The following is a 26,438-nucleotide window of genomic DNA, read 5'->3' as shown; positions in this document are numbered from 1 at the left end:
CGAAGTGGCGGTGCGAAAAAAATACTCAACAAATATGAATAGGCCTTTTGGAGTATATAACAAGTGAGATCTGGTGTGTCCAGGTGTCTGGGCTTCCAGGGCCTACCAAGTGTCCTAGTTCTGTCACAGTGCTTCTTCTAGTATAAGAACAACTTCTGTAATTTTTTAGACTTTGTTTTTCAAAATCATAGATATTCTATTTTGCCAAAATACAAAAATACTGCAAAACAAATCCTAGCATTGGACACATAAGTAATAAAATATTTGCAATAGAACTTCAAAAGTTTTGCAAAAATGATGGAAACAAGGCATGAACAATACATAGACTATAAATAAGTTTAGGACATATCAGCATCCCCAAGCGTAATCCATGCTCATCCTTAACCATGTAAAATGATAAACAAGGATGATTTTTGTATGTCAAAGCTACATATCAAGAACTTGATCCTATGATGTATAATCTTTGGCGAGTCTAAACAATAGTTAGGATACATTTTTGGAAAAGGAGGCTTGCCCCCAGCCTCTGCATCTAAACGATGCATGCAGACATATTATTAAAAGTCTCGAAGTAGCACAAAGTCACAGAATTATTACAGCTCGCAAGCGGAGCAAAGAAACGCATAAAAAACTCAATACCACAACTGGTATGCATAAAAGGACACGGTCCTTAGACTCCTATCCTGTTATGAGACCGGCATCCAAACCAGTTGAATATATCCCATGCTACCATCTCCCACTGGGTGCACCCAGTAACCAAAAACTCCATGGAGTCCATAAGAGTGAGTAAGGACCACGTACGTATCCACGCCATAGCTCTGAAGATGACCTGCAAGAAATTTAACATATGTTGTCTGTTAAAAATCATACCGTTCCTGCAGTTCCATATAGCCCAAATAAGCGCACATATTCCAATCCGAATACGAGATGCAGTAGTATGTTGCACTCCAGCTAACCACGTCCCAAATAACGATTCAATACTAACTGGAGGAATAATATTAAAGGCTATATGAATCGTTCGCCAAAGTAATTTCGTGAGAGGGCAGTCTATGAAAAGGTGTTGTATTGTTTCATCATGATCATAAAAACAACATAGTGTATTGCCTACCCACCGCCGCTTTATTAAATTATCTTTGGTGAGGATCACTTGCTTGTGGACAAACCACATAAAGATATTAATACGCAAGGGAACCTTAACCTTCCAAATATTTGTCGATCTCGGGGTTGGGCTAGAATTAATTAGATCCATATACATAGATTTGACCGTAAACACACTGTTTCTAGCTAACTTCCAGTGAAACGAATCAGGTTGGTTGGATAATCGAACGTCCATCAATCTCCGTAACAAGTGCAACCAAGAATTCCAACGCTCCCCAACTAAAGATCTCCTAAACTGAATATTCAAGGGTACTGATTGTAATACTGTGCCCACGTAATCCTCCTTACGTTGTACAATATTATATAAGTTGGGGTATTGTATGGCAAGAGGCGTCTTCCCTAACCAAGTATCCTCCCAAAATCTTGTTGTCATTCCATTGCCAACAAAGAATTTAACCCTATGAAAGAACAATGCTTTCATTCTCATAAGCCCCTTCCAGAATGGTGAGTCATTAGGTCTCGCGGTAACTTGGGCTAGAGTTTTCGATTGCAAATATTTGTTGTGTAATATCTATGCCCACATACCATTAGTCTCTACTGATAACCTATATAGCCATTTACTCATGAGGCATTTATTCTTAATTTCCAGGTTTTCAATATCGAGACCCCCTCGTCCTTAGGTCGACAAATGATATCCCATCGTGCGAGGTGGTACTTCTTCTTAGCCTCATCTGACTGCTAGAAAAATTGAGATCGAAAAAAATCTAGTATCTTCCGCACCCCTTTCGGTACTTCGAAGAAAGATAACAGGAACATCGTTATACTAGTAAGTATTGAATTAATGAGCACTAACCGACCTCCATACGACATTAGCTCGCCCTTCCAACAGCTAAGCTTTTTTTCAATTCGATGTTCGATGCATTTTCATTTTTTATTAGAAAGTTTGCAATGATGAATCGGTATGCCCAAGTAAGTGAAAGGCAAAGAACCTAATTCACATCCGAACAGTTGTCTATATGCATCTTGCTCCTCTTTGGCCCTACCAAAGCAGAACAATTCGCTCTTGTGAAAATTAATATTTAGTCCAGACAATTGTTCAAAGAGGCATAGCACCAGCTTCATATTCTGAGCTTTTGCAAGATCATGCTCCATGAAAAGAATAGTGTCGTCGGCATACTGTAAGATGGAAACTCCCCCATCAACTAGATGAGGAACAAGTCCATCAACTTGGCCATTCTCCTTGGCCCTGCCTATAAGAACGGTCAACATATCCGCCACTATATTAAATAAGAGAGGAGACATCGAATCCCCTTGTCTCAAGCCCTTATGAGTCTGAAAATAGTGACCGATATCATCATTAACCTTTATTCCGACACTACCTTTTTGGACTAGAGAACCCACCTGGTTCCGCCATGTCTCATTAAAACCCTTCATGCGCATTGCCTGCTGAAGGAAATGCCACTTAACTTTATCATATGCCTTCTCGACATCCACTTTGAAGATAACCCCATCTAGTTTCTTTGAATGAATTTCATGGAGAGTTTCATGTAAGACAACAACCCCTCTAGGATATGTCTCCCTGGCATGAAAGCCGTCTAACTCAGTTGCACCACCGAATGGGCGATCCGTGTCAGTCTATTAGTACCCACTTTCGTGAATATTTTGAAACTCACATTGAGAAGACAAATTGGCCTGAATTGTTCGATACGAACCGCCTCTTCTTTCTTTTGGCAAAAGCGTAATCATACCAAAGTTAAGATGAAAGAGTTCGAGGTGACCTTAAAAAAATCATGAAACATGGGCATAAGATCATCCTTAATTATATGCCAACATTTCCTATAGAATTCTGTAGGGAACCCATCTGGTCCCAGTGCTTTATTCGGTTTCATTTTTGATATTTCATCGAGAACCTCTTTCTCAGTAAACGGTGCAGAGAGAATCTCATTTTCCTCTGAACGGAGTTGAGGGATATCTCCAATAACAGACTCATCCAGGGAAACCTTATTCTCTACCAGAGGTCCGAAAAGTTGTTTATAATAGTTGAAAATATACGATTTAAGGTTCTCATGCCCCCACAACGGTCCCTTCGTCCTGTTCAAGATGGATGATTTTCTTCATCCTATGTTTACCGTTCGCAATCATGTGAAAGAATTGTGTATTGTCATCCGCTTGGACAACCTTGAGAACCTTAGCATGCAATGCCCATTTGAGTTCTTCTTCTCTAAGAAGAGCGTGTAGGCTTTGCTCAGCTTCTGACTTCGTGGCCTGTTATGCCACATCGAGCAGGTTCACTTCTACTTTTAGGTCCAAAGCATCGATCAATAGAGTTAGTCTTTCTTTTTCTTGTTTGTATATCCCACTCTCGTTTCTGGCCCAACCCCGTAAAAATTGTCATAGATGCCTAATCTTGTTTTGTCATCTTTCAACACTCGATCGTCCACTAATAGGCTTCGTCCATTCTCGTGCTACGATCGCCATAAAAGTTCTCTTTCTCGAACCAACTCAATTCGAAAGAGAAAGTGTTTTTGTTACCAATGTGTGTTGCGTCTCCCGAGTCTACTAGCAAAGGTGTGTGGTCTGAGATTACCCTCTGCATCGCATGCGCCGACACCAGTGGGTATTTCTGTTCCCATTCGACACTAGCGAGCAACCTATCCAACTTCTCATAAGTTGGAGTGGGTAACGAGTTGGCCCATGTGAACTGCCTACCTATGATTTCAATCTCCCTTAGACTGAGACTCTCAATAATCATGTTGAACATTAGGGACCAACGTCCATCAAAGTTGTCGCCTTCTCATCTCTCCTTTTGATTATATTAAAATCCCCTCCAACTAGGACTGGAAGTCTTTCATCCGTGCAGATCCAAACCAGATCAGCTAGGAAATCAGGCTTAAGTTCGGGTTGGGCTGCTCCGTACACAGCTACCAGAGACCAACGGAACCCATCCAACTTATATCTTACCCGAAACATAACCGCAAAGTCCCCCCGAACCACATTAATCTCCTCTAGAGCTTCGCACTTAACCCGCTGCAATATCCCACCGGATCTTCCTCTAGGAGGTAAACAATGCCAATCAAAATCAATTCCGCCGGACAAAGTTCCAAGGAACTGTGAGGTGAAATTATCTCTTCCTATTTCGAGAAGTGCAATAAAGTCAAGATTTTGATCTGTCGATGTCTTTGCAAGGAACCTTCTTTTAGCCAAGTCAGCTAGACCTCTGCTATATCAAAAGATCCCTTTCATAGATCCTCATGAATTTTTTTCTTAAGCTTAACCCTAGCACTTCTACGAACAGCCGAAGTAGGATAAACCTTCCTTTTCCAGGAACGCTTGTGCTTATCCCCCTTACCCTTCGTATCTTTATTATTGGATTGACTCGAGGCAATACATTCTGTCGCTAAAGGTTCTACGTTGTCCTCATTCTCTGTCCCTTCCATTTCAACTTCGGCTTCCGAAGTAGGCATGAGGTCATTACATAAGCTCTCAAGGGCTGATATTCCTAATTTTTTCATATTGGCCTCATTCATAGGTCGAACGGCCGCTATGTTACGAATAATTTCAGAAGCCCGCTCATCTTCTAAGTCTAAAAGGTCATTAATCGATAACAATGGTCCACATTTAATATTCTGACACTATCTCAATGCACACAAAAAAGTTCCCAAAATTCTTTGATAATCAAATGCATGAAGTCAATATCATCAGTGCCAAAGTTTCAAAAGAATATCAATATTTATTGGGAAAACAATAATGACTTTCATAACAAAGAATGTTTAGCATGAAAATCAATTCTAGGCTAACCCTTGATACAAGAAAAAAAATTACCAACACTTGTTGCTTTTCTGTGCTATTTCAACCAATCAATCAAATTGGAGTAGAATTTGAGCGCAAGTCTAGGTTTCGCACCCTAATGATTGGCATAAGAACATAATGTTGGGGGTTGAAAGGAGTCAAAGTTAAAGATAATCTTGCATCAATGAAAGGGATCATTAGGCCAAGAGGAACACCTCATAATCGATATTAATGCAAGGAGTAGAGATTGTCATGCAACTAGGTTGCACATAGGGGTATGAATATATGAAAGCTCTCGTACGGACTAGTGGGGTGCATCCAACTTGGTTGGTCAAGATGGCTAAAAGCTCATAGAAGCAGAGTCATTATTGGAATACATAAGCCAAATTCTATAAGTATAGTGCCCAATAGTATACAAAACACTGAAATTCATACAATTTCCAACTTTTAATACGCGAAGTTGTTCTACTTTGAAGCACTTATTTTACTTCCAATTAATGCATGGTGGGGGGTATGATCCAACCAGATTTGGGTTGGGCCTTAAGATCACATAGGGGAAAGTGAAGTTCCAACTCCACAGAAGCTAAAACCTGATCTGGTGCACTCTGGATTGGGTCGATCAGGTGCTTACTACAAAATAAATTTGATATTCCATAATATATAACCTAATTAATATCATTCCATATTAATATAACATAGATGTGTGTGCGTCCGAGAATGCAGAGGCCGCGAACTTTATCCTTCATTTCAAAAAAAAGTTGTGTATTATACAGAAAATGATCAGTTAATTATTTATATTAATCGGATCTACTCTATGGTAACCTGTGTACTCGAGTTTGTATTTGAACCCATTACTAGCTAGTTAGCTTATCCCATGTGTTTAACCCATATAGAAAATGGAGATAATGACACATTATACACAACTTCTGCGGATTAGTTGATACCCCCTGACCCATAGATCAAACTGCCACGTCGTTTAGAAACGAACCACATGCGTGGTGTATGTATCCTGCCGATATGATATGGCCAATAGAGTGCATGTTTTCGCCTAAGCAATATGATAAGGCCATATCGAACTGCCCTATGCAATCATGCATACACAGAGTGAATAATGCAGCCAAATTCTTTGACCGAATAGTGCCGACTTGGTGTTGGCCGTATAATTTTATGTTGAATACGCTGTACCAAACTGGTAATCAGATCAATGTGACAACGTTCCATGTTAAGCTCATGCGGAATAGACCCCTCAAAAAAAAAAGCTCATGGGGAATAGATGTTTATATCCATGCTAATCGTTTGTGGGGTAACCATTCTCGACGATAATGATTCCCAAGCGATGTTTATGGACAAGTTAGGCACAAAATTTGGACGTTTTAGGCTTTTAGCCCAGGGTACCGTGGCACTAAACCTCTTCTGGCTATATATATGTGCAATGCTGGTATGCTTCTCTTGCAAGCCACGGCCAACACAAAAAAGGTGAGGCGGGAAGCACCAAATAACAAAGTGGGCAGATTAGCAATGGCTTCTGCTTCTTGCCTTAGCTTACTGGTGCTAGTGGCAATGGCCTCCGCGGCGTCGGCGCAGCTGTCGCCGACGTTCTACCAGGCGTCGTGCCCAAGCGCGCTGTTCATCATCCAGACTGCGGTCCAGGCCGCAGTCAACAATGAGCCCCGCATGGGGGCGTCGCTCGTCCGGCTGCACTTCCACGACTGCTTTGTCGATGCAAGCCTCACGTCACCTTAGTCAGTTGTACCATACGCACGGACGTTAGTCTCACATTAACTTTTTTTCCCAGGGATGTGACGGGTCCGTTCTGTTGGCGGACACGGGGAGCTTCGTCGGCGAGCAGGGGGCTGCTCCGAACGCCGGTTCCATTCGTGGCATGAACGTCATCGACAACATCAAAACCCAGGTCGAGGCCGCGTGCACGCAGACCGTCTCCTGCGCCGACATCCTCGCCGTCGCCGCCCGTGACTCCGTCGTTGCGGTAAGCTCTACAGTTAGCTCTAATGCGTGTGATTCTGCACATGGTCGATGTGCATTATATGTGTGTGTGTGTACTATTTTCTTGGTTTTGGTTTGAAATTAAAATTCTGTGCAGTTGGGAGGGCCGACATGGCCTGTTCTTCTGGGGAGGAGGGACTCCACCACCGCAAGCAAGACCAATGCAGAGAATGACCTTCCACCTCCTACCTTCGACCTCCAGAACCTCACGACCTCGTTCGCCAACAAGCAGCTCAGCATGACAGACATGGTTGCGCTCTCAGGTACACACCATCGACATGATTTCTCTCAACTCAAACTTTACTAGTACAACGGCTCGCTAGAGAGACATTCTGACATGCTGTGCAGGCGCCCACACGCTCGGACAATCGCAATGCCGGTTTTTCAGGAACAGGATCAACAACGAGGCCAACATCAACACGGCCTTCGCGACGGCGCTAAAGGCCAACTGCCCCCAGTCCGGCGGCGACAGCAGCCTAGCGCCGCTGGACACGGTGACGCCCAACGCCTTCGACAACGCCTATTACAGCAACCTGATTTCCCAGAAGGGGCTCCTACACTCGGACCAGGTGCTGTTCAACGGCGGCGGTGCCGACAACACAGTCCTGAGCTTTGCATCCAGCGCCGCGACGTTCAACAGCGCCTTCACCACGGCCATGGTGAAGATGGGGAACATCGCGCCCAAGACGGGGACGCAGGGGCAGATCAGGCTCGTCTGCTCCAAGGTCAACTCGTAATCTCCGCGCCGCCGACGCTCTTCTGAAGCTACGCATGAATGAATTAAATAAGGTCTCTGAGACCAGTACCAGCACCTACGAGTACGTAGCGTGTGTATTTCGGCGGGTGGTTGGAAATTGTACTTGTGCATGTGTGCGTCTACATGTGTAACGAAATTCTCGTGCAAAAGCACGGATGATTGCTTCCTTTTATCTCTCTCTATATATATCATACTGTACTTTGAGATGTTACCATCTGCCACCTTAGAGCATCTCTAACAGTGGCTGTAAAAAATGCACGCGCGCGGTAAAAGACGGTTTTAGCGCGCGCGGGGCGGTTTCGCGCGCTCCAGCTGCGGCGGGAAACTCAGTTGCGAGGGAAAAGATCACGCGCTCTAGTTTTTGCGCGTGGCGACCAGCGCGCTTTATAAATGCAGTGCCCGCTACGCGCCCTCCCACCGCTCTTCATCTCCCCACGCGCCCTTCTGCCGCTCTCTCCCCGCTCCCTCTGCCGTTTTCTCGCCTCGCGGCCGACGCGCTACCGTCGCGCCACCATGCCGCCGCGCCGCCGGGGAGTTTCGGGCTACCGCGGCGACCGCGCGCGCCCCTCCGGCTCCTTCTCTGCCGACATCCGGTCCGGCGACATGCGCCTCGGCCTCGGCACCTTCGAGACCGCCAACGAGGCCGCCCGCACGTACGACGCGGCGACGTGGCGCCTCCGGCGGCCTCGTAGGGACATGAACTTCCCGGAGGTGCCGACGCGGGAGCTGGCGTGGGAGCTCGCACCTCCCCGCGACTCATCACCGACGAGGATCAGCGTCGTCCTGGAGCAGCTAGGTGAAGCATGGTCCTGGGATACGCGGAAGCGACCGCTCAATTTAACATCGACCTAGGAGCATCGTCATCCTGGGACTCCGAAGACGATCGGTACCTTGACGCCTTCATTGAGACGTCGGAGGAGGACATCACCGAGGCCGAGTCGGAGTCGGAGGAGGAGGACGGCGAGGAGTAGTTTTTTATCTATCATTTTATTATCTAGCGTAGGACGAGGCTATGAACTATCTATGTATCATTTTTATCTATCGTTCTTATCTATCTATGTACTATCTATTTATTGTTTTATATTGTTTTATCTATCTATGCATATCGAGTTGGAGTCGAAGGAGAAGAAATATAGCGCTTCTGCTGGAGCGGCGCGCGCGCAATTTTTTGCAGCGGCCGCTGGAACCAGCGCTCCGCGGCGTGCAAAAACTGGCTACGAAGACGTTGTAAACGCTTTTTTAACGCACCGCGCATCCGCGGCTTTTGAAGATGCTCTTAACCCTCCCCACGGACGGCGGTCTTGTTGGTATGCAAATGTCATTGGAGGGTATCTCTCACTGATGGGCAGGGGATGATCGTCTCTACTGATGGGCAGGTGATGTCCATCAGGAAGACATAACTAGTGACGAGACACTATAAATCCGTCCTTCGGTGAAAATCTTTATGAGATTATTTGACACAAATATATAGAGCGGATATTGCTTTAAACAAAGTTCCACTCCTGGTTACGGTGCATTCCAGGCCGTTCCATTGTAACATTCAAACTTCATTATATTCCATCAAAATAATATATCAATTATATCATAACTTTCATTGACCTTTTCCCATTAATTCCTTCTAGGATTGAAGTACCACGCCCCCCCCCCCCCATAACTCCCGAACGCCCGCGTTCACAGCCCCTCGGTCCGAACGCGCTGATCGACGTACGTCCAGTTTGCACGAATCTTGACGCGAGCCGATGCCACGTAGGACAGCCAGCACCCGTTCGGGATAACGGCCCCTCGGTCCGAACTCCCCTCCCCCACCCCACTTCTGCTCCCCCACCACTCCGCCGAGTAGTTGCCGTTCACCACGGCGAAACCGCCGCCGCACGCCCCCTTTTCCCCTCCCTCTTCTCCAGTTGCTCGCATTTCCCATCCGCATTGCACCCCTCTCCCCGCCGCTCCCCCACCGCTCGCTGGGTGGTTTCAGTACCGCCCGCACACTTCGTTCTCTCCGGCGAGATCTGAAGCAGTCGGATCTCAGCCGGCCGCCGTTTTTCTGGGGGGCGCCGGCAAACTGCGCCGGCGAGTCGACTGATTCGTCCGGAAGAAGTTATCCAATCGACCAGCGGAGGTTGCGTGCGAGGTGACGGCGATTTTCCGTCGGAGATTGGGTGTACAAGCGCTTGCTCACCGGAGCTACTCCTCGGCGGATTTCCTCTCCGGCGACCGTCGAAGCTTCTGTCTCCTCGGTCAGGTCAATTCGCAGCGCACACACTTATTCGTGTCGTCTATGGATGGTTCCACATGTTGTGTGTGTGTGTGTGTGTTCTTAGGCTAGATCCCCAAATCCGTCGTTAGAGCATAGTGACATACGGATTTTTTGTTCTTAGGCTAGGTCCACGAATCTGAATGGTAGAGCAGAGTGATTTGTTGGAGTGCTACATCTACAAATCTGATGTCAGTGCAGTGCATTTTTTGAACCTCCCATGCGGTTTGTTGCCATGATTAGAGTAAAATATGGATGCACTATTTTTTCAGAGATGGCAACTTATTAGCTTCACTAATATACCTAGGCGGCAACTTGTTTGACTGTCTACTAGACAGTGGATGGCAACTTATTTCCAAAGTTGTTCATCAAGCACATTTTTTCGGGGATGGCAACTTATTCGCTTCACTAGTATACCTAGACGGCAACTTGTTTGACTGTCCACTAGACAGTGGATGGCAACTTCTTTCCAAAGTTGTTCATCAAGCACATTTTTTGTCTGCTATACTCTGCATTTTCATCTGCTTATACCAGAGTACACTCTGTTTTCTTGCTAGAGAGGTACCTTTTTTCAATATGTACAGACAATTGATGCTGCCTTTGCAACATACACAAAGTACGTTTTTACCGTGTCTCTCTGCGATGCGATATTCCTTTCATTCCTAGTGTTCACCCCGTTCATGCTGATGGCAAGTTTCTGACGTTACTACTTTCAACTGCAATTTCTTACTTATATACGTATGACTTTCAGAGAGAGTGAATCGTGCGAACTATGTTTCCGCTTTCTTTGTCTGCTGACTGCGGCTTAGTCGATGGCAATTTACCACATGTCCCATCTATAGTGTGGATGGAACTACAGTGCTATCATACCCGTTTATCTTTTTTTTTGCAGATATATTTCCATTTTTTATGGCAACTTTTGCATACTTGACATCTGTACATGTCCCGTTTTTCTGCATGTCATTTCTCACCACCTGGCGCACTGTTAGTGTGACTTCACCATCGGCCACATGGCAACATTCTTACTATTTGTGCTTCACATTTCCCAGCTGTCAGCTTCTAGTACACATACTTAGTTCACGCTTTAGGATGGCAACTTTATTATCACTTAGGGTGCACTGACGTTTCGTGTTGACATTTTTTGGCAGCACTATGGTTCGGAACGCCCCTGACTCCGACGATGAAGACTTCATGCCGCCCAAAGCTGAAGTTGCGGGTGCTGCTAACCGGAATGCAAAGAAGGTATGTACAGTCCACATGCCTCTATCTCTCTTTTTCATGTTAAACATGTATTTGTCTGTGATGGTACCAACCCCTAAGCCCCTATTATCACCTTTTCTAACTTAAATTTTTGCACATGTATTTAACAGCAGAAAGCCGCGCGCAACAGGGGATCACATGAACGCCTAACGGGACTGTATGAAGATTTCGATGATGCCCAGAAAGAAGCTGCAAAGGAAATGGGTATGCAGGTGTTGATGAACATTCAGTGCACTAACTTAAATAACCCCATGTGTGACTGGTTTGCGAGGTTATACCATCCAGACAAGAGGGAATTTGTCATACCAGGACGTGGTAGGATTCCACTTGATGAGGAATCTGTTTTCAATACACTTGGTGTCCCCAATGGCGGCATGGATGTCCCATACAACATCGATATGGAAGTGCAAGCACGTCTTTTTCCTGAGATGTTCCCTGGTCTTACGGCCCTCCCGGCGAACTCTGCTTTTGCGAACATGCTTGCTGCGATGGAAACAAGCGATGATGATTTCAAGAGGAAGCTGCTTATGTACCTCATCTCAAATGTATTTGCTCCCACGACATCGTTACGCCCCAGCAGCAGATGCTTCCCTGTTTTGGTATGAACTTTTTGCCATGTACCCCGCGTGCACCTTACCTGCTTAGTCATTCATTTTCATTTGTTAGCTTTGAAGATCATTATCTCCTTTTTTTTTCACCAAAAAAAATGATGCAGCTTACGCTTTTTTCCTTGTTCTTTTGTCATTTCCTCCATCTCACAGGACCAGATAGGGAATGTTGCCAACATGAACTGGTGCAAGTTCATAGTTGGTTTCCTTCACACTTCACTGTCAAACAAATTGTTCAACAAAGGCTGCCGGCTGCATCTGACGGCAAGTTTACTTAATGCCAAACCATCTTTCTTTTATATTCTTATTCGCACCCCCTCCCCATACTCGACTCTGCTTTCTTACTCATTTTACGCATTACAACATTTTTTTGTATGCCAGTCGCTTGACCTGCATGTCTCACACTTTCTCTTCAGCTCATGTATCTCGATAAGCTTGACATCAGCACTGTCAAACTAAACCCGGTTGGTGGACTGCCTCCACCTCATAAATTTGTTGCGTGTGCTTGGACTGATGCTGCAATCAAGGTTGTTCTCGCTGCGGACAGGAAGCCCGGTGGGACATTTGGCAAGCTACAGGCTAGTCCTTCTATCCGCACTATACTTTACGGCCCATGGCCCAATTCTTTCCTGTCTTATCGTTGGCAATTTACTTTTCTACATAAATCATAAATTTTACTATACATTTACCCCATGGCAAGTTTAACTCAGCTCACATGGCTTCATTGCCATGCTGTTGTACATCTGTACAATTGCCCCTTACAATTATCACTTCAACAAGGCACACTTACAAAGTTCTCCTGCATCATGGCAAACTCGTCGTCCACCAAATAGTTGCGACCATTTTTTCACATTTTCTTGCCATGAAAAATGATCGCTAATTGCCACGACAAACGATAACTTCAACATGGGAAATTCAGTTATTTCACCATTGCAAATGCAGTTTATCGATCATGGTCAATTTCATAATTTACCATGCCAATTTTAGTTCTCACATTTCATTGATGAATTTAGTTAACTTTCATCTTTTTACCGACTTTTCAAACTTGCCACCTTTTCTTCTTCTTTTTTTCAGCTTATGGGAGAGCACAATGTTGACTACAGCATCTTTGGGGGCCTCGACAACTTCAGCAAATGGATGGACAGTCACACAAACGATGCATGCCCTTTAACTATTAGTACCACACAACATTTTCTGATGCAGCAATTTTTCCAACATAACTCATACTCCTGGCTGAGCATTTTTGGCCTCTTCCATTTTTGTTCTTTTTGTGTTTTCCAAATGCAGGCGTGAAGTAACGTCGAGAATCTCGTTGGACAGTTTGTGTCCGGTATGACCAACCTCCTTGGCAACCTTGTAAGGGGCTGGACTGCAATGTCGGCTGGTGACGGAGAAGAAGTTGCCACCAGTTTCATTCTTTTGTTCGCGGTGGCACTGTCGGTGTCAAAACCGGCGGATCTCGGGTAGGGGGTCCCGAACTATGCGTCTAGGAACGATGGTAACAGGAGACGGGGGACACAATGTTTACCCAGGTTCGGGCCCTCTCTATGGAGGTAATACCCTACTTCCTGCTTGATTGATCTTGATGAATATGAGTATTACAAGAGTTGATCTACCATGAGATCGTAATGGCTAAACCCTAGAAGTCTAGCTTGTATGACTATGGTAATGAGTATTCGGTCCTATAGACCTAACCCTCTGGTTAATAGACACCGGAGGGATCTAGGGTTACACAAAGTCGGTTACAGGGAAAGGAATCTTCATGTTTGATCGCCAAGCTTGCCTTCCACGCAAAGGAGAGTCCCATCTAGACACGTTGAGAGTCTTCGGTCTTCATATCTTCACAGCCCATCAGTCCAACCCATGGCTAACAGGCCGGACGCCCGAGGACCCCTTAGTCCAGGACTCCCACAGTAGCCCCTGAACCAGGCTTCAATGACGAGGTGTTCGGCGCGCAAATTGTCTTCGGCATTGCAAGGCGGGTTCCCCTTTCCGAACTCCAAGATAGTCTCCGGACAAGAGATGTGTCCGGATGTGCAACATAAATACCACACACACAGCTGTAGAGAGTATAATATTTCACGAGTCCAATCTGCTGACAACTTTCTACAACATGACATCATGCTGGCCCGGTCTTTATTTCGAACCGTTTCTTGTCCCGCCATTCCACGTTTCGAGGCGTGGCCCCTATTGGCACGTCTTGTCGAAGCAGAGATCGTGTCCCCTTATTACGGGATTCTTATCAACACGGACGTGGGTAATCCAATCGTCTCTTTGGTACGATTCCTTGTGAATAGGCATGTTTTAAGGCCTGAGAGGAGGCGTTTCGATGTTCACAACCTTTATAGAGGGGTACAGACCCGCCCTTCTCCTCTGTGCTTGCTCCTTCTTCAACTTTCCCCACCTCGAGCTCTAACACCCGGGTTTCAATCACCACGAACCTCGATCATGTCTGGCTCCAGACTTCAAGGCCAGCGGGTGGCTTCTTCTGTTACAGAGGAAGACATCGCGAAACTCTGAGCGGCAAGATATCTGATCGCGGAAATCCTCCACTGGCTCCCTGCTGAAGGGCAGGTTATTCCTACCCCTAGATCCGGCGAGAGGGTCGTGTTTATCTCCCACTTCCTCCGAGGTTTAGGGTTTGCTCTCAATCCCTTTGTTCGTGGGCTCATGTTCTATTACGGGCTAGATTTTCACGATCTGGCCCCGAACTCCTTCCTTCTCATATCGGCATTTATCGTCACGTGCGAAGCTTTCCTCTGAATCCCTCCACACTTCGGCTTATGGCTGAAGACCTTCAATGTGAAGCCGCAGGTGATCGAGGGGAGACAGGCGGAGTGTGGTGGTGCCACAGTGAGCAAGCTTACTAACGCTCCTTGGCTAAAAGGATCCTTTACAGAATCTTCAAATTTATGGCAGCAGGAGTGGTTCTATATCACCGAGCCTCGTGGTTCCAAGTGGGCCGCTGCTCCTACCTTTGGATCTAGCCCTCCGACTCAGCCCGCGTCGTGAAACAATAAGGGGCTAGACAGGGGATCAATCGATGAAGTGTGAACTCTGCAGAGCCGCATCTGAAGCCTCCTTGAGAAGGACATCGATCTTATCAATGTGGTTCAAGTAATGCTAGTTCGCCGGACTCTACCGTGCCAACGACGGCCTCTCCGCCTGTGGGAGTTTAATCCGGAAGGAGCGCAAACCCTCCAACACTTCTTTGGCACTACGCACAAAGGGATGTGGAAATTGCTTTTCGGGAAATGAAAACAATGGCCGGATACCACCGAGGACATCGGCCTCGATTGCAACCATCCGGATACCCCGGTAAGCGCTTAACTCCCGAATGCTTTGAGTACGCTGTAATATGTTACTAAGCATACTGCCTATTCCCAGGGCTGGATAAAGAAAGCAGAGTGAATCAGGTGTTCGGCCCCCCTCCCCGAAGACTCAGCGGATTCCCTACTAACAAGGATGCTGGCCCCGACACCATTCCAGATGCCTGTGGAGGAGGATAAGGCGGAAAGCGGAAAGGAAAAAACGGCTTCCACCCTGAAGGTATATCAGGCACTGCGTCCGGGGGAATCAAAATTCCGTCGTCCGAAGACAAAAGTGAAGGAGAAGTCAAGGTACCTTCCCCCCAGGGTAAGAAAAGGGGCACCTCCGAAGATTGGGAGGAAAAGGCCCCCAAGCGAGGCAAGATGCCATCGTCAGGCGGCTCAGGCTTGGAAGACGACGTTGTCGCACTGTTCCATAGTGAGGATAAACCTCTGGCCAAATTGTAAGTTGAACAAGGGAGTTCTTAAACATATCTCGTTCCTTTCCCGCTACCAAGGTAACATTGGGAATATATATTTTGCAGTCCGGCACACCGTCCTCTTCAACAATGCTCCTCCTCGAGGGACCTTCTTCCGGAGATGATGGAGAGCGAAACGCCTCCACCAATTTCCTCGCCCAATAAGGCGGACGACTGTGAAGTGTCGTCCCGGAGGGTCTCTCCCGATCAGCAAGCAGTGCGGGGGATGAAGAAGACATCACCCAGAGGTGCTACCCTAGTCGCCAAGGGTTCGGGGGCCAACAATGAAGACCCCGGACTATCTGGTTTACAGCCGGCGATGATTGTAGGGACGAGAAAACGGGTTCCTTCAAAGGGAGGCCGTGCTCCAACGGCGGCTTCCGAATATCCGGAAGCATCGGATATATTGACGAACATGCTGCAACAAGCGTCCGTCTCAGAGGAACACCGTACCTTGATGGGTACGGTTGTTGAGAGGGTTCTGTCCGCGAAGAGCGGATTGCATGAAGCCTTCACGAGCCTGCTAAGAGGCTTCGAGGTTTGTGATGTAATATTTTCAACTGCGTTTTATTCGCAAAATGAACCTGTATATAGGTAGTAGCCCCTGAGACTTGGATTGGCTTCCCAAGGGAGGCGATCAGAGGATCAAAAGAGATATGCTCAGGGAATGATGTGATTGAATTGGAACACAGGCAATTTCCCCCTCAGTGACCACCCGCACTACACAAGTCGCCGAGCTTCAGCGAAGCTTGATGTGGTGAGTGAGGACATCACGCTTATCCATAAGCGTCTTGACGAGTTGCAAGGTATGTATTTGGGGCAGTCATTATATGCACTTGCTTATAATATAAGCGGGACGTGAAGGAGTGTATGCTAAAATATGCATAACTGCAGATGGTGTTGCCGCGGTTGAGATTCTTCGGGCGGAGCTATTCCGAGCCAAGGAGCAGGCCCGGTTTAGTAATACGGCTGCCAAAAAGGCATCGGTCGAACTGAAGGCCGAACAGGCTGCTCGGCGTCAGGACGAGGAGAAAATATCCAAAATGACGCGTGAGCTCGAAGGTGCCGCTAGCTGCTGCGAATTCCTCGAGAAGGATAATAAAGCAAAAGCAGCTGATCTTGATAAGGTCTTACGAGAGGCAAAAGAAGTGCGGTCCGAGTCTAGAGCGGCTCGGGAGGAGATCCAGCAAGCTGAGGAGATCGCGGCTGGTAAGCCCTTTTTATTGCAAACTAAGTTCGGCGATCCGAATTATATCCCGCTTAACCAAGTGTGGAGTTCTCCAGACGCGTTATTGGACTTGCCGAAGAGTGCGGCTGATGCGGCGCAGTTTTACCAAGCGCAAGAAGGATATACAACGGAGAAGCTTTTCTGGTCACAATTCGGTGCGTCGAAGCGCCCGCTATCGCTAAACGAACAGATGACCCAATGGGCCGAACTTCACAGGCTATCCGTTGCTGCCATGAAGGACATCGTGGTCCGGCTGTGGACAACCGAGCCAGTTCCGGATAGTTATTTTGGTTTGGTGCAGCGACTTGCTGACGCGGTGCCGCGTATCGATGCTGTGAAGCGACCAACGTGCATTGAAGGTGCACGGATGGCCTTTGCCCGTGTCAAGACATACTGGGCGAAGATGAAGGCCACCGATGTTGCAGCGAAGAATCCACCCAAGGGCAAGGATCGTCACGCGCCAGAGCACTATTTCGAGGATGTCTTAGAGGGTGCCCGCTTAATAGAGGGTCAATGCTCAAAAGATGTAATTTTCGAGTGAATTTGTATGAAAATTGTAAAAGAGAATATTATAATAGGGCTAGTTTCTTTTTAGTTTCGCCTAAAAACTTGTATTCCTCCTGTGCGGCCGTTTTTGTATAATATGAAAGTTTTCCAGTCGTCGGCTTCAGCCCTCTCGCAAAAAATACGGCGGTGTTCGGAATAGCATTTGATCACTCTTGACCCAACGTCTTGGTCCATTAAGGAGGTGTCAATGCGGCGAACTAGGCAATCGGACTATAGGGCGTTAAAACTTTCACTTAGCCATAGGAGTTTTATGGTGGGTCTACGATATAGCCCCTGGTATGCACAGGGCTTATTCCAATATGGTGCGTTGCATATGTGACCTGAAGAAAAGGTCCTTCGTATAATACGGAGGGAATCGCGAAAGATCCCGATAAGTCATCAAGTGGTTGACCAGCTCTCGCCGCATCATGACAGTCAGTTTTCGGCTTTCTCTACTGAGGTGCTTGACCAGATGAACCGGAAGCACAATCGCAGTAGTTCTCTCTTTACTACCTTAGCCGATAGAGCGGAACGTAAGGTAGCAAGCACAGGAGCCGGGCAACCCAACTATTGACCCAAGACATGATTCGGAGCTGATGCATATCAGGCCAAACTCGAGACGCCGAGGTACGCTATAGAGCTGTTCGGACTTTGTCGGCAACTCATTTGTTCTCATCCCTAGCCCCTGGCAAGTTATGCCGAGGTGTGAAAACATCCAAAGGAGCAAAATTCAGTTCTTTAGAAAAAGGCGAATGATGAATACAGATTATGTTCTCTGGGACCTGAGTGATATGCCAATCGTTATGTTGCAGATAAAAACGCCATAGCCCCGTCTATTTGACATGCCAGGGGTCGAAGGCTGAGGAAAAAGGCACCTTACAGGCTCGAAATATAGAGTACGGTCTACAAAAAGTTATTTTGGACCTCCTGTCGCACGTCTGCGTCACCTGTCCTCGGTTAAGGGGCTCCTTTGATGGGAATGGCCCTTGGATAAATGTACAAACCCGAACTCCGATAGAGTCCGTGAGATAACCAGCCTCTGAATCACCTGTGGAGGGAACATAAGAGAGAAAAAGGTAGTTAGAAGAAATAGGAGAGGCTGTGGAAGTGCTTGCAAGTCCTTCCGTATTGTGCTTCCGCCGATGCCCAGGGTATTTCAAGTGCATAATTATGTATGCATAGTACCAAATTCCTAGGCGTTTTAGGCGAACGGCGGAAGCCGAATTACTAGTCCAATATGGACATTAATCGGTCATGTTGAATGGAGACCAGCGGCTTAATGGCCGATGAGGTGGGCGGTGTGACAGGGCCGCTGTGCAGTTCGGCTGAGTTAGCCGTGGCGTGCTCTTCTGTACAGAGGGAGTGTTCCGTGCGTTCCCCTATAGGGGTGTGCGTCACATATGCCATGTTCACTGTTTTTACTTTGGGGGGGGGGGACTGCTTTTGACCCCTAGTATTTGTTTAGTGAGTTTCTTCGTTGCCGCTATCACCGGGCAGCCTCCACCCCTTGTGTCCGGCTTTGAGCTTGCCGGCTTGCTTGAAGACCCAACAGCTTCTGTTGGTATGATTGGTTGGTTTGTCGGGGTGGCCATGAATCTGGCAGGGCCTATCCAGTATCTTGTCTGAAGCGGATGGTCCGTCCTTGTTTGCCTTGAATGGCTTTTTCCGTTGACCGGTTTTGGGACTGATGAATCCAGCGTTGACCATTGTGTCGTGCGTTTTTCATTGTGTTTGTGATTGCTGCATCGCGGCTTGCCATTGCCTGCTCGGACTTCGGACGTGCCCGGATCGCTGGCGCTGCTGCTTTTACGAGCCAGCCAGTTGTCTTCGCCCGCGCAAAAGCGAGTCATCAGAGCGGTAAGGGCTGACATGGATTTTGGTTTTTCTCGTCCAAGGTGGCGGGCGAGCCATTCGTCTCAGACACTGTCTTTGAAGGCCGCTAGGGCTTCCGCGTCCGGACAGTCGACGATTTCGTTCTTTTTAAGTAAGAATCTAGTCCAGAGCTTCCTGGCTGACTCTCCGGGCTGTTGGACAATGTGACTTAAGTCATCGGCATCTGGTTGCCGGACATATGTTCCTTGGAAGTTGCCACGAAAGGCGTTTTCCAAGTCCTCCCAGCTGCCGATAGAGTTTTCCGGCAGACTATTTAACCAGTACCGAGCTGGTTCTTTGAGTTTTAGTGGTAGGTATTTGATGGCATGGAGGTCATCTCCGCGAGCCATATGGATATGGAGAAGAAAATCCTCGATCCACACCGCGGGGTCAGTTGTTCCATCGTATGATTCGATACGGGTTTAAACCCTTCTGGGAATTGATGCTCCATTACTTCATCAGTGAAGCAGAGTGGGTGTGCGGCGCCTCTAAATTGGGCCACGTCGCGACGTAGCTCAGATAGAGTCCGTCTGCGGTTTTCGGCCCAGGCATGACTAGGTTTGTCACGTCCGAATAGATGGCCGTCATCGCGTGTCAAAGCATGTCCTCGCGATTCGTAGATCGATCTGGTATGTCCTGCTCTACTGTCCTGTCGAAGGTTATATGTAGAATCCCGAGCTGTCTTATCTCTGTTTTTTCGTTGCGGTGCGGCGGGCTGCTGTTCGGCTTGGGTTGCCGTTTTATCTCGACCGCGTTGTGGTCGGTCGGCCGCATTGTCCCGACCGCGTGGTATAAGTTCTGCTGCCTCCTCGTCGAACTGAGGTAGCAATCTGCGCTTTGGGTAACACTTAGTTGGGCGCTTGAGGCCGTATTCTTCGGCTGCTAGGATGTCTGCCCATCTATCATTGAGCAGGTCTTGGTCGGCTTGAAGCTGTTGCTGTCTCTTTTTCAGGATCCTTCCAGTGGCTATTAGCCGGCGTTTAAAGCGCTCCTGCTCGAGAGGTTCCTCAGGTATGATGAAATCCTCGTTGTCGAGGCTCTCCTCATCCTCGGAGAGTGGCAGATAATGACTGTCCTCCGAGTCTTCATGTGTGGCATGTTCATCGGGGCTAACGTGCCCGTTTCTTTGTTCCTCCTGTTCAGAAGTTATCTCAACAGGGCCTTCATTGTTTTCGGCATCGTCCGGAGTATTATTTTCTCCGGTGCTAGTATTGTTGTTTTCGGAACGACGTGGCTTAGAGCGGTGGTGGGAGCGCCGGCGTTTGGGCTGTGTCTCAGGGGGTTTATCCTCAACTGGATCTTCTTTGTCATCGTCATTAGTTTCTTTAGGTGTATCCACCATGTATGCATCGTGCGAAGAAGTGGCCGTCCAGCATCCAGTAAATGGCGGGTTTTGGCCTTGCTCCTCATCGGCATCGTCGTCCATACCGTCGATGTCTTTAGAGCTGTAATTGAGCATGTCGGTTAAGTCCTCGACAGTGGCTATGAAGTGGGTGGTGGGTGGGAAACAAACTTCTCCATCATCAGCCTCCCGTTTGGACCGGACATAATTCGGCTGTGAGTCCCTCGCCAAGGACAGATTCTTTAATGAGTCTAGCACGTCGCCGAAAGGCGAGTGTCGGAAGATGTCTGTGGAACTGAATTCGAAGATCGATAACCGACCAAGCTCGGCGTGTGCGGACGCACATTGTTTGGAACTTATAGCCGGGAACGAGTCCAGAGTTCCGGTGACACAGATATCACATGAGGCTAAGTCTGTGTGCGGCTCCAACGCCGCGGAATCTATGGCCTCCGTGGCGGGGTTGAGCTTCCCGTCCTCGGATGGCGCGATTTGCTCCGGATCTAAGGCCAGAGTAGTTACAGGAGCAATCTCCTGGATGTGGTTCGATGACAGATTTAAGTCATGTTCATCGAGGTGATAGGGAGCGACTGCCGCGGTCTCGAATCCGTCGAAGATCAAGTCTCCGCGGATGTCCGTGACGTAATTCAAGCTCCCAAATCTGACCTGACGCCGGGGGCGTAGCTTTCGATCTTCTCCAAATGGCCAAACGAGTTGGCCCGCAGTGCGAAGCCGCCGAATACAAAGATCTGTCCGGGGAGGAAGACTTCTCCTTGGACAGCATTGTTGTAGATGATTGAAGGAGCCATCAAACCTTTTGAGGACGGCACAGCGGAACTCTCAATGAAAGCACCAATGTCGGTGTCAAAACCGGCGGATCTCGGGTAGGGGGTCCCGAACTGTGTGTCTAGGATCGATGGTAACAGGAGACGGGGGACACAATGTTTACCCAGGTTCGGGCCCTCTCTATGGAGGTAATACCCTACTTCCTGCTTGATTGATCTTGATGAATATGAGTATTACAAGAGTTGATCTACCACGAGATCATAATGGCTAAACCCTAGAAGTCTAGCTTGTATGACTATGGTAATGAGTATTCGGTCCTATAGACCTAACCCTCCAGTTTATATAGACGCCGGAGGGATCTAGGGTTACACAAAGTCGGTTACAGGGAAAGGAATCTTCATGTTTGATCGCCAAGCTTGCCTTCCACGCAAAGGAGAGTCCCATCCGGACACGTTGAGAGTCTTTGGTCTTCATATCTTCACAGCCCATCAGTCCGGCCCATGGCTACCAGGCCAGACGCCCGAGGACCCCTTAGTCCAGGACTCCCTCAGGTACTTCTCGTCCAACTGGGTCTAGGGGTAGATATGACCACAACGATTCGCAAGAGGTACCCCCTAGCGATGAAGACTTATCAGTTGACGACAGTGACTACAACGATGATGACCCGCAAGACGACACCCGTAATGATGGCGATAACAGAATGGACGGCAACGAGCATGACACGTCGCCTGAGCACAATTGCGGAGGTGCTGAGACATCCACCGTACAGGATTTGGGCGGTCGTTCTGGTACTCGAGCCTCGAAAAGGGTTAGGGAAGCACAAGATGCGAACCTACAAGCTGCTTCTAAAAAGACAAAGTTGGACCCCGGTGCTGCTAGAAAGAGGTATACTTTCCTGTTCACCACTCTTTCTTGCAATTTTAAATCATTTATTATTTATTACATCTATTTTCTGCTTCATGCTTCCCACTCGGCAACTAATGCTTTTTTTGTTTTTCTCGTAGGGAGGCAACTGCTGGCGGAAGAGTAACCATAGAGAAAATCGCCCAACAGCCTCCCAGATCTTCTGCTCGTGCAGGCAAGGCTCAGACGGCTACACGTTCATCTCCTCGCTTCGCATCCTCCAACACGGGAGATCCGGTTGTCCTTGAGGACATGAGGGGTGAGGCTAAAAGGGTAGCACTATGACATATGTACATTTTTTAAGTGTTATGTTTTCATATGTCTACTTTTACATACATTACATGGCAACTTCTAGTTGTCCATACATGGCAACCTTTTACCTTGCACACTTATGTCACCCCCCACTTTTTGCTCTCATACCCTCTAAGGTGGCAACTTTACTTCCTTACATTTTCTTCTACCACATGTCCCAACTTTCGGGGTACCCACCATGTGGTAACTTGAACCCTTATAGAAATGCCTTTTCATTACTACCTACTGATCCACATCACATGCACTTTCTATTGCTGCTTCATCTTATTTTCATTCATGGTTACAAATTAAACCACATGGCAACTTTTCTGCTTCTTTCATACTTCCAACTTTTTTCCCTCTGTTTTGCAGCCCTTTAACCTTCATTTTACACCACAGTCATTTTTTACTTACGACTTTCATGCACGGCAACTTACAGCCTTTCTATTGTCACTACCTTACTTACATGCAGGCTAAAGAAGAGAAGAAATGTGTCTGGTCATACGACTAAACCTACCAAGAAAGACCCGTTGCAGCGCATGCATGCTAAGCTTGCTTCATCTGACAATGTGGACTTTGTTAAAGCACCTGCTGCCACTAGTTCTCATGCAGCAGTCAAGTTGTTGTCATCTGTTGCTGCCGTGTTGACCGGCAACGAAGGTGTAGCATCAGGGGGCTCTGATGAATTGATGTCCCCAAGATCACCTGACGTTGCGCCGGCATTGGTATCGATGAGTCAAGGGCTCGAAGGTAGCCCACTACTGTCTGATCCTCTGCACCAACCACACCAGCCTAAGGTGAATGCGCCAAACTCCACTGTTGATACGTCTGAGAAACCTCAGTCAGTAGGTAAAGATTGCACGAGTTTGGCCGCCTCAACTGCTGTTCAAAACAAGGGTCCGGCAGTCACGCAACAAGGACATCAGGCTGGCCCGCATGATCGTGCTGCTCATCCGCACACTGTTTCCAAAGCTGGTCCACACGTTACTGACAAGAAATCAACTAAACAGGCAGTCGGTACCAGGAAGAGCCCTCGGAACAAAGCTGATTAGTCAGGCAACGTGCATCGTCAGGACACAGGGTATGTGTCTGCTTCAACCTTGTTCCCGCCTGCCCCCTAGGGCAAGACTGTCGATCCAGTTCAGACAAATGTACTTGGAGGTGGAATGGTCCAGGAACCGATAGTCCCTTAGAAAGAAAAGATTCATCCAAATCCAATGCTCAAGCACACACGTGTCCCACTGGATATGGGGGTCCCTTACACTCCAAGTGTTGACCATCCAGTGAAAGGGACAACCAAGAAGGTGCCTATCGATATTCCGGACACGACTCCGTGCCCCACTTCCAATCCTAAGGATGCCGGATCAGTTGACATGGACGTCTTTGTTGATTTGTCTCCGTTGGCAGCGTCTCTTGGTGTGATCGAAAAGCAGAATGAGCGCGATTTCAGGCACCCTATGGCTTTCACGCCACCATCGTTCAGCCTCGGAATTGATTTGAACCAGCCAATTGAGCCAGTTGATGCTATCCCAGTGTCTTATGCATTCCCGTCACAGCCGGAGCAGATGATGGCGCAGCCAATTGTTGATGGCAGAAAGGCTGTCAAATTTGTCGAGCCTATTGTTCAAGGTACTATCCACCTATCACTTTTTGCGGTGGCAACCTGACTTTTTTTCTTTTGTTGGCAATTCCAAGACGTTGTACTCCATGTGTCCATTGCCCTATTTTGTCATCTTTTTCTTTGTATTAACTGCATGGCTATTTACAAATTGCCTTCCTGACAAGTTTGTTTACCACACGCAGGATCACCTATGGAGATATCATCATCAATGGATGATGCCCTATGCAAGATGGAGTAGGATGTGCTCCTCCGGAAAAAAAATGCAGCCAAAAGCCCCTTCTAGCTCACCTGTCGCACACGCTACCACTTCTGTTGATGTGCAGAGCAGCGCCACCCCAGGTTCTGTGCGGCAGGCAAGGGTTGTGCAAACCCCCCCCCCCCCCCCCCGAAGTGGACTATGAACCTCCAATAAAGGCCACAAAGCAACAACAAGCACTTTACGAAATCGTTAGGCGTTTTGGAAATGCGCGAAGCAACAGCAAGCATATGAATGCAATCAGAGAGTAAGTTTCTTCTCATCCTCCACTTCTTGCTACAACCTTTTTAGTTCAGACCTTTCTTCATCTGTACCAGTCTTTTTTATTTTTTTATTGCTCATTTATTCCAGCTCATGTTTGGACAGAACTAAGGTCATCGACTGCCATGAGACGTTTGTTCACATGGATGATCTCGCTGAGTCCCTGATGCCTACCGGGAGACTATCTCAGAATGTTATCTCTGCGGGTATTGGCTTCATCAACAGCCACGCCGACATCCATCCCGATAAGATCATTATGAGCACAACCATCACGAGGAGGATTTTTGATGGCGACTTCTCTCACAAACAAATTCGTAAAGTGTTTGACCAACATGGTGACTTCAAGCTCACAATGAAGAAATTTGTATGTAGCCTCTCCTTTTTGGGTGTTGAGACCTTTTTTGCACCACTGCTTTTTTTGCTTGTAGCATACGATCAACATGTTGCATCCCATTACACCCTACACCCACTGTCACACAGCTGTTATTCTTAGTATCACCTCCCTGTTTTGTTAACTATCCCTTATGGTTCTTTTACCTTTTACACTTTTTCCCCGCGTATTGTGCAGGTGATGTTCGCGATGTTTCAACAGGTTACAGCTCCCGAGGACCCACACGAGAAAACTGGTCACTACTACACGATTTCCATCAACTTGGCGAAGCAACGCTTCAAAGTTCTCGACTCAATCCGTTCGGGAGATGACGAGTCGCTTCGCTCCCACGCAGATTTTTTCATCAACAACTTGAAGGAAACCTGGGCGCGTCACTACAGTGGCTCGAAGGTCCAGATCAAACATTTCCCTATCGAGTATGTGAAGTCCACAAAGCAGGGAAACACGTAAGCTTCTGCCCTTCTTTTGTCTTTACACCTTGGCAACTTCGATTAAATGAACATGGCAACTTCACTACATGTTACATGGCAACTTTACTACATACTGCATGGCAACTTCAGTCTTAGCCCCATGGCAACTTAGCTACATATTACATGGCAACTTCACTACATACTGCATGACAACTTTAGTTCTAGGCCCATGGCAACTTCACTTCTTTATTCTACATTACACCCTACAACTACATTAACATGCCAACTCCAACACATACTACATGGCAACTTCACCCCCCCCCCCCCAATTGATGCCATGGCTTCATTCATAGGGTCATGCCAATTTCTGCCAAGATCACTAACCTTTTTGCAACCTGCTACGAAACCCCCGTCCAACGTTACTTCCCCCCTTTTTCCTGTGCTTACTATGAATAGTATACTACATACAACGTGTCATTTTTTCTAATCCACTTCACATGGCAACTTTTCTGTCTAACTGCGTTCTCCAACATTTACTACTCTGCTTCTGCCATTCTCACAACCATGTCATTTTCAAATTTATCAACATGCTACTTTTCTCACTGCCACACTTTACCCAAATGTTTACTTACTCATCACACGCCATCATTTTTTGCACTTGCCCCCATGCCATAATAATCTTCTAGTACTAAAGTTTATGCTTCTTTTAGCATGGCAACTTCTAATTTATTTATTTTACCCTTTGTTCCCACAATGATCACTGAAAACATCTACGACTATGGTGTCTACACCCTCGAATATGTTGCAAAGTGGCAAGGCAGGAAGGTGCCAACTTTGAGCAAGGAAATAGCCGCAGAGCTTAGGAAGATCTATCTGTGGAATTGGGTCACAACTATCGATTTCAACAAGCGGGAGGGTGCGCTGGCTTGGTTGGAGTCTGATGTCAAAGCTGCTATCAAGAGATACAAGTGACTGCAGAAGAT

General features: G+C 47.3%; 1 protein-coding gene and 1 pseudogene across 1 annotated transcript; both read left to right on the top strand.

Moving 5' to 3' along the window:
• Positions 1–6,351: 6,351 nt before the first annotated feature.
• On the top strand, positions 6,352–7,813 carry LOC123048715 (peroxidase 2). Its single transcript, XM_044471756.1, has 4 exons — positions 6,352–6,606; positions 6,680–6,871; positions 6,986–7,151; positions 7,237–7,813. The coding sequence occupies exons 1-4, from the start codon at positions 6,403–6,405 to the stop codon at positions 7,623–7,625; spliced, it is 951 nt and encodes a 316-aa protein (XP_044327691.1). The 5' UTR covers positions 6,352–6,402; the 3' UTR covers positions 7,626–7,813.
• A 528-nt stretch (positions 7,814–8,341) lies between these two features.
• Positions 8,342–23,637, top strand: LOC123055650 (uncharacterized; annotated as a pseudogene).
• Positions 23,638–26,438: the final 2,801 nt, after the last annotated feature.

This window comes from Triticum aestivum, chromosome 2D (genome assembly GCF_018294505.1).
Source record: "Triticum aestivum cultivar Chinese Spring chromosome 2D, IWGSC CS RefSeq v2.1, whole genome shotgun sequence".
Taxonomy (NCBI): Eukaryota; Viridiplantae; Streptophyta; class Magnoliopsida; order Poales; family Poaceae; genus Triticum; species Triticum aestivum.
The sequence above is the reverse complement of the archived record's forward strand: the minus strand, read 5'-3'. Positions and strand labels throughout refer to the sequence as shown.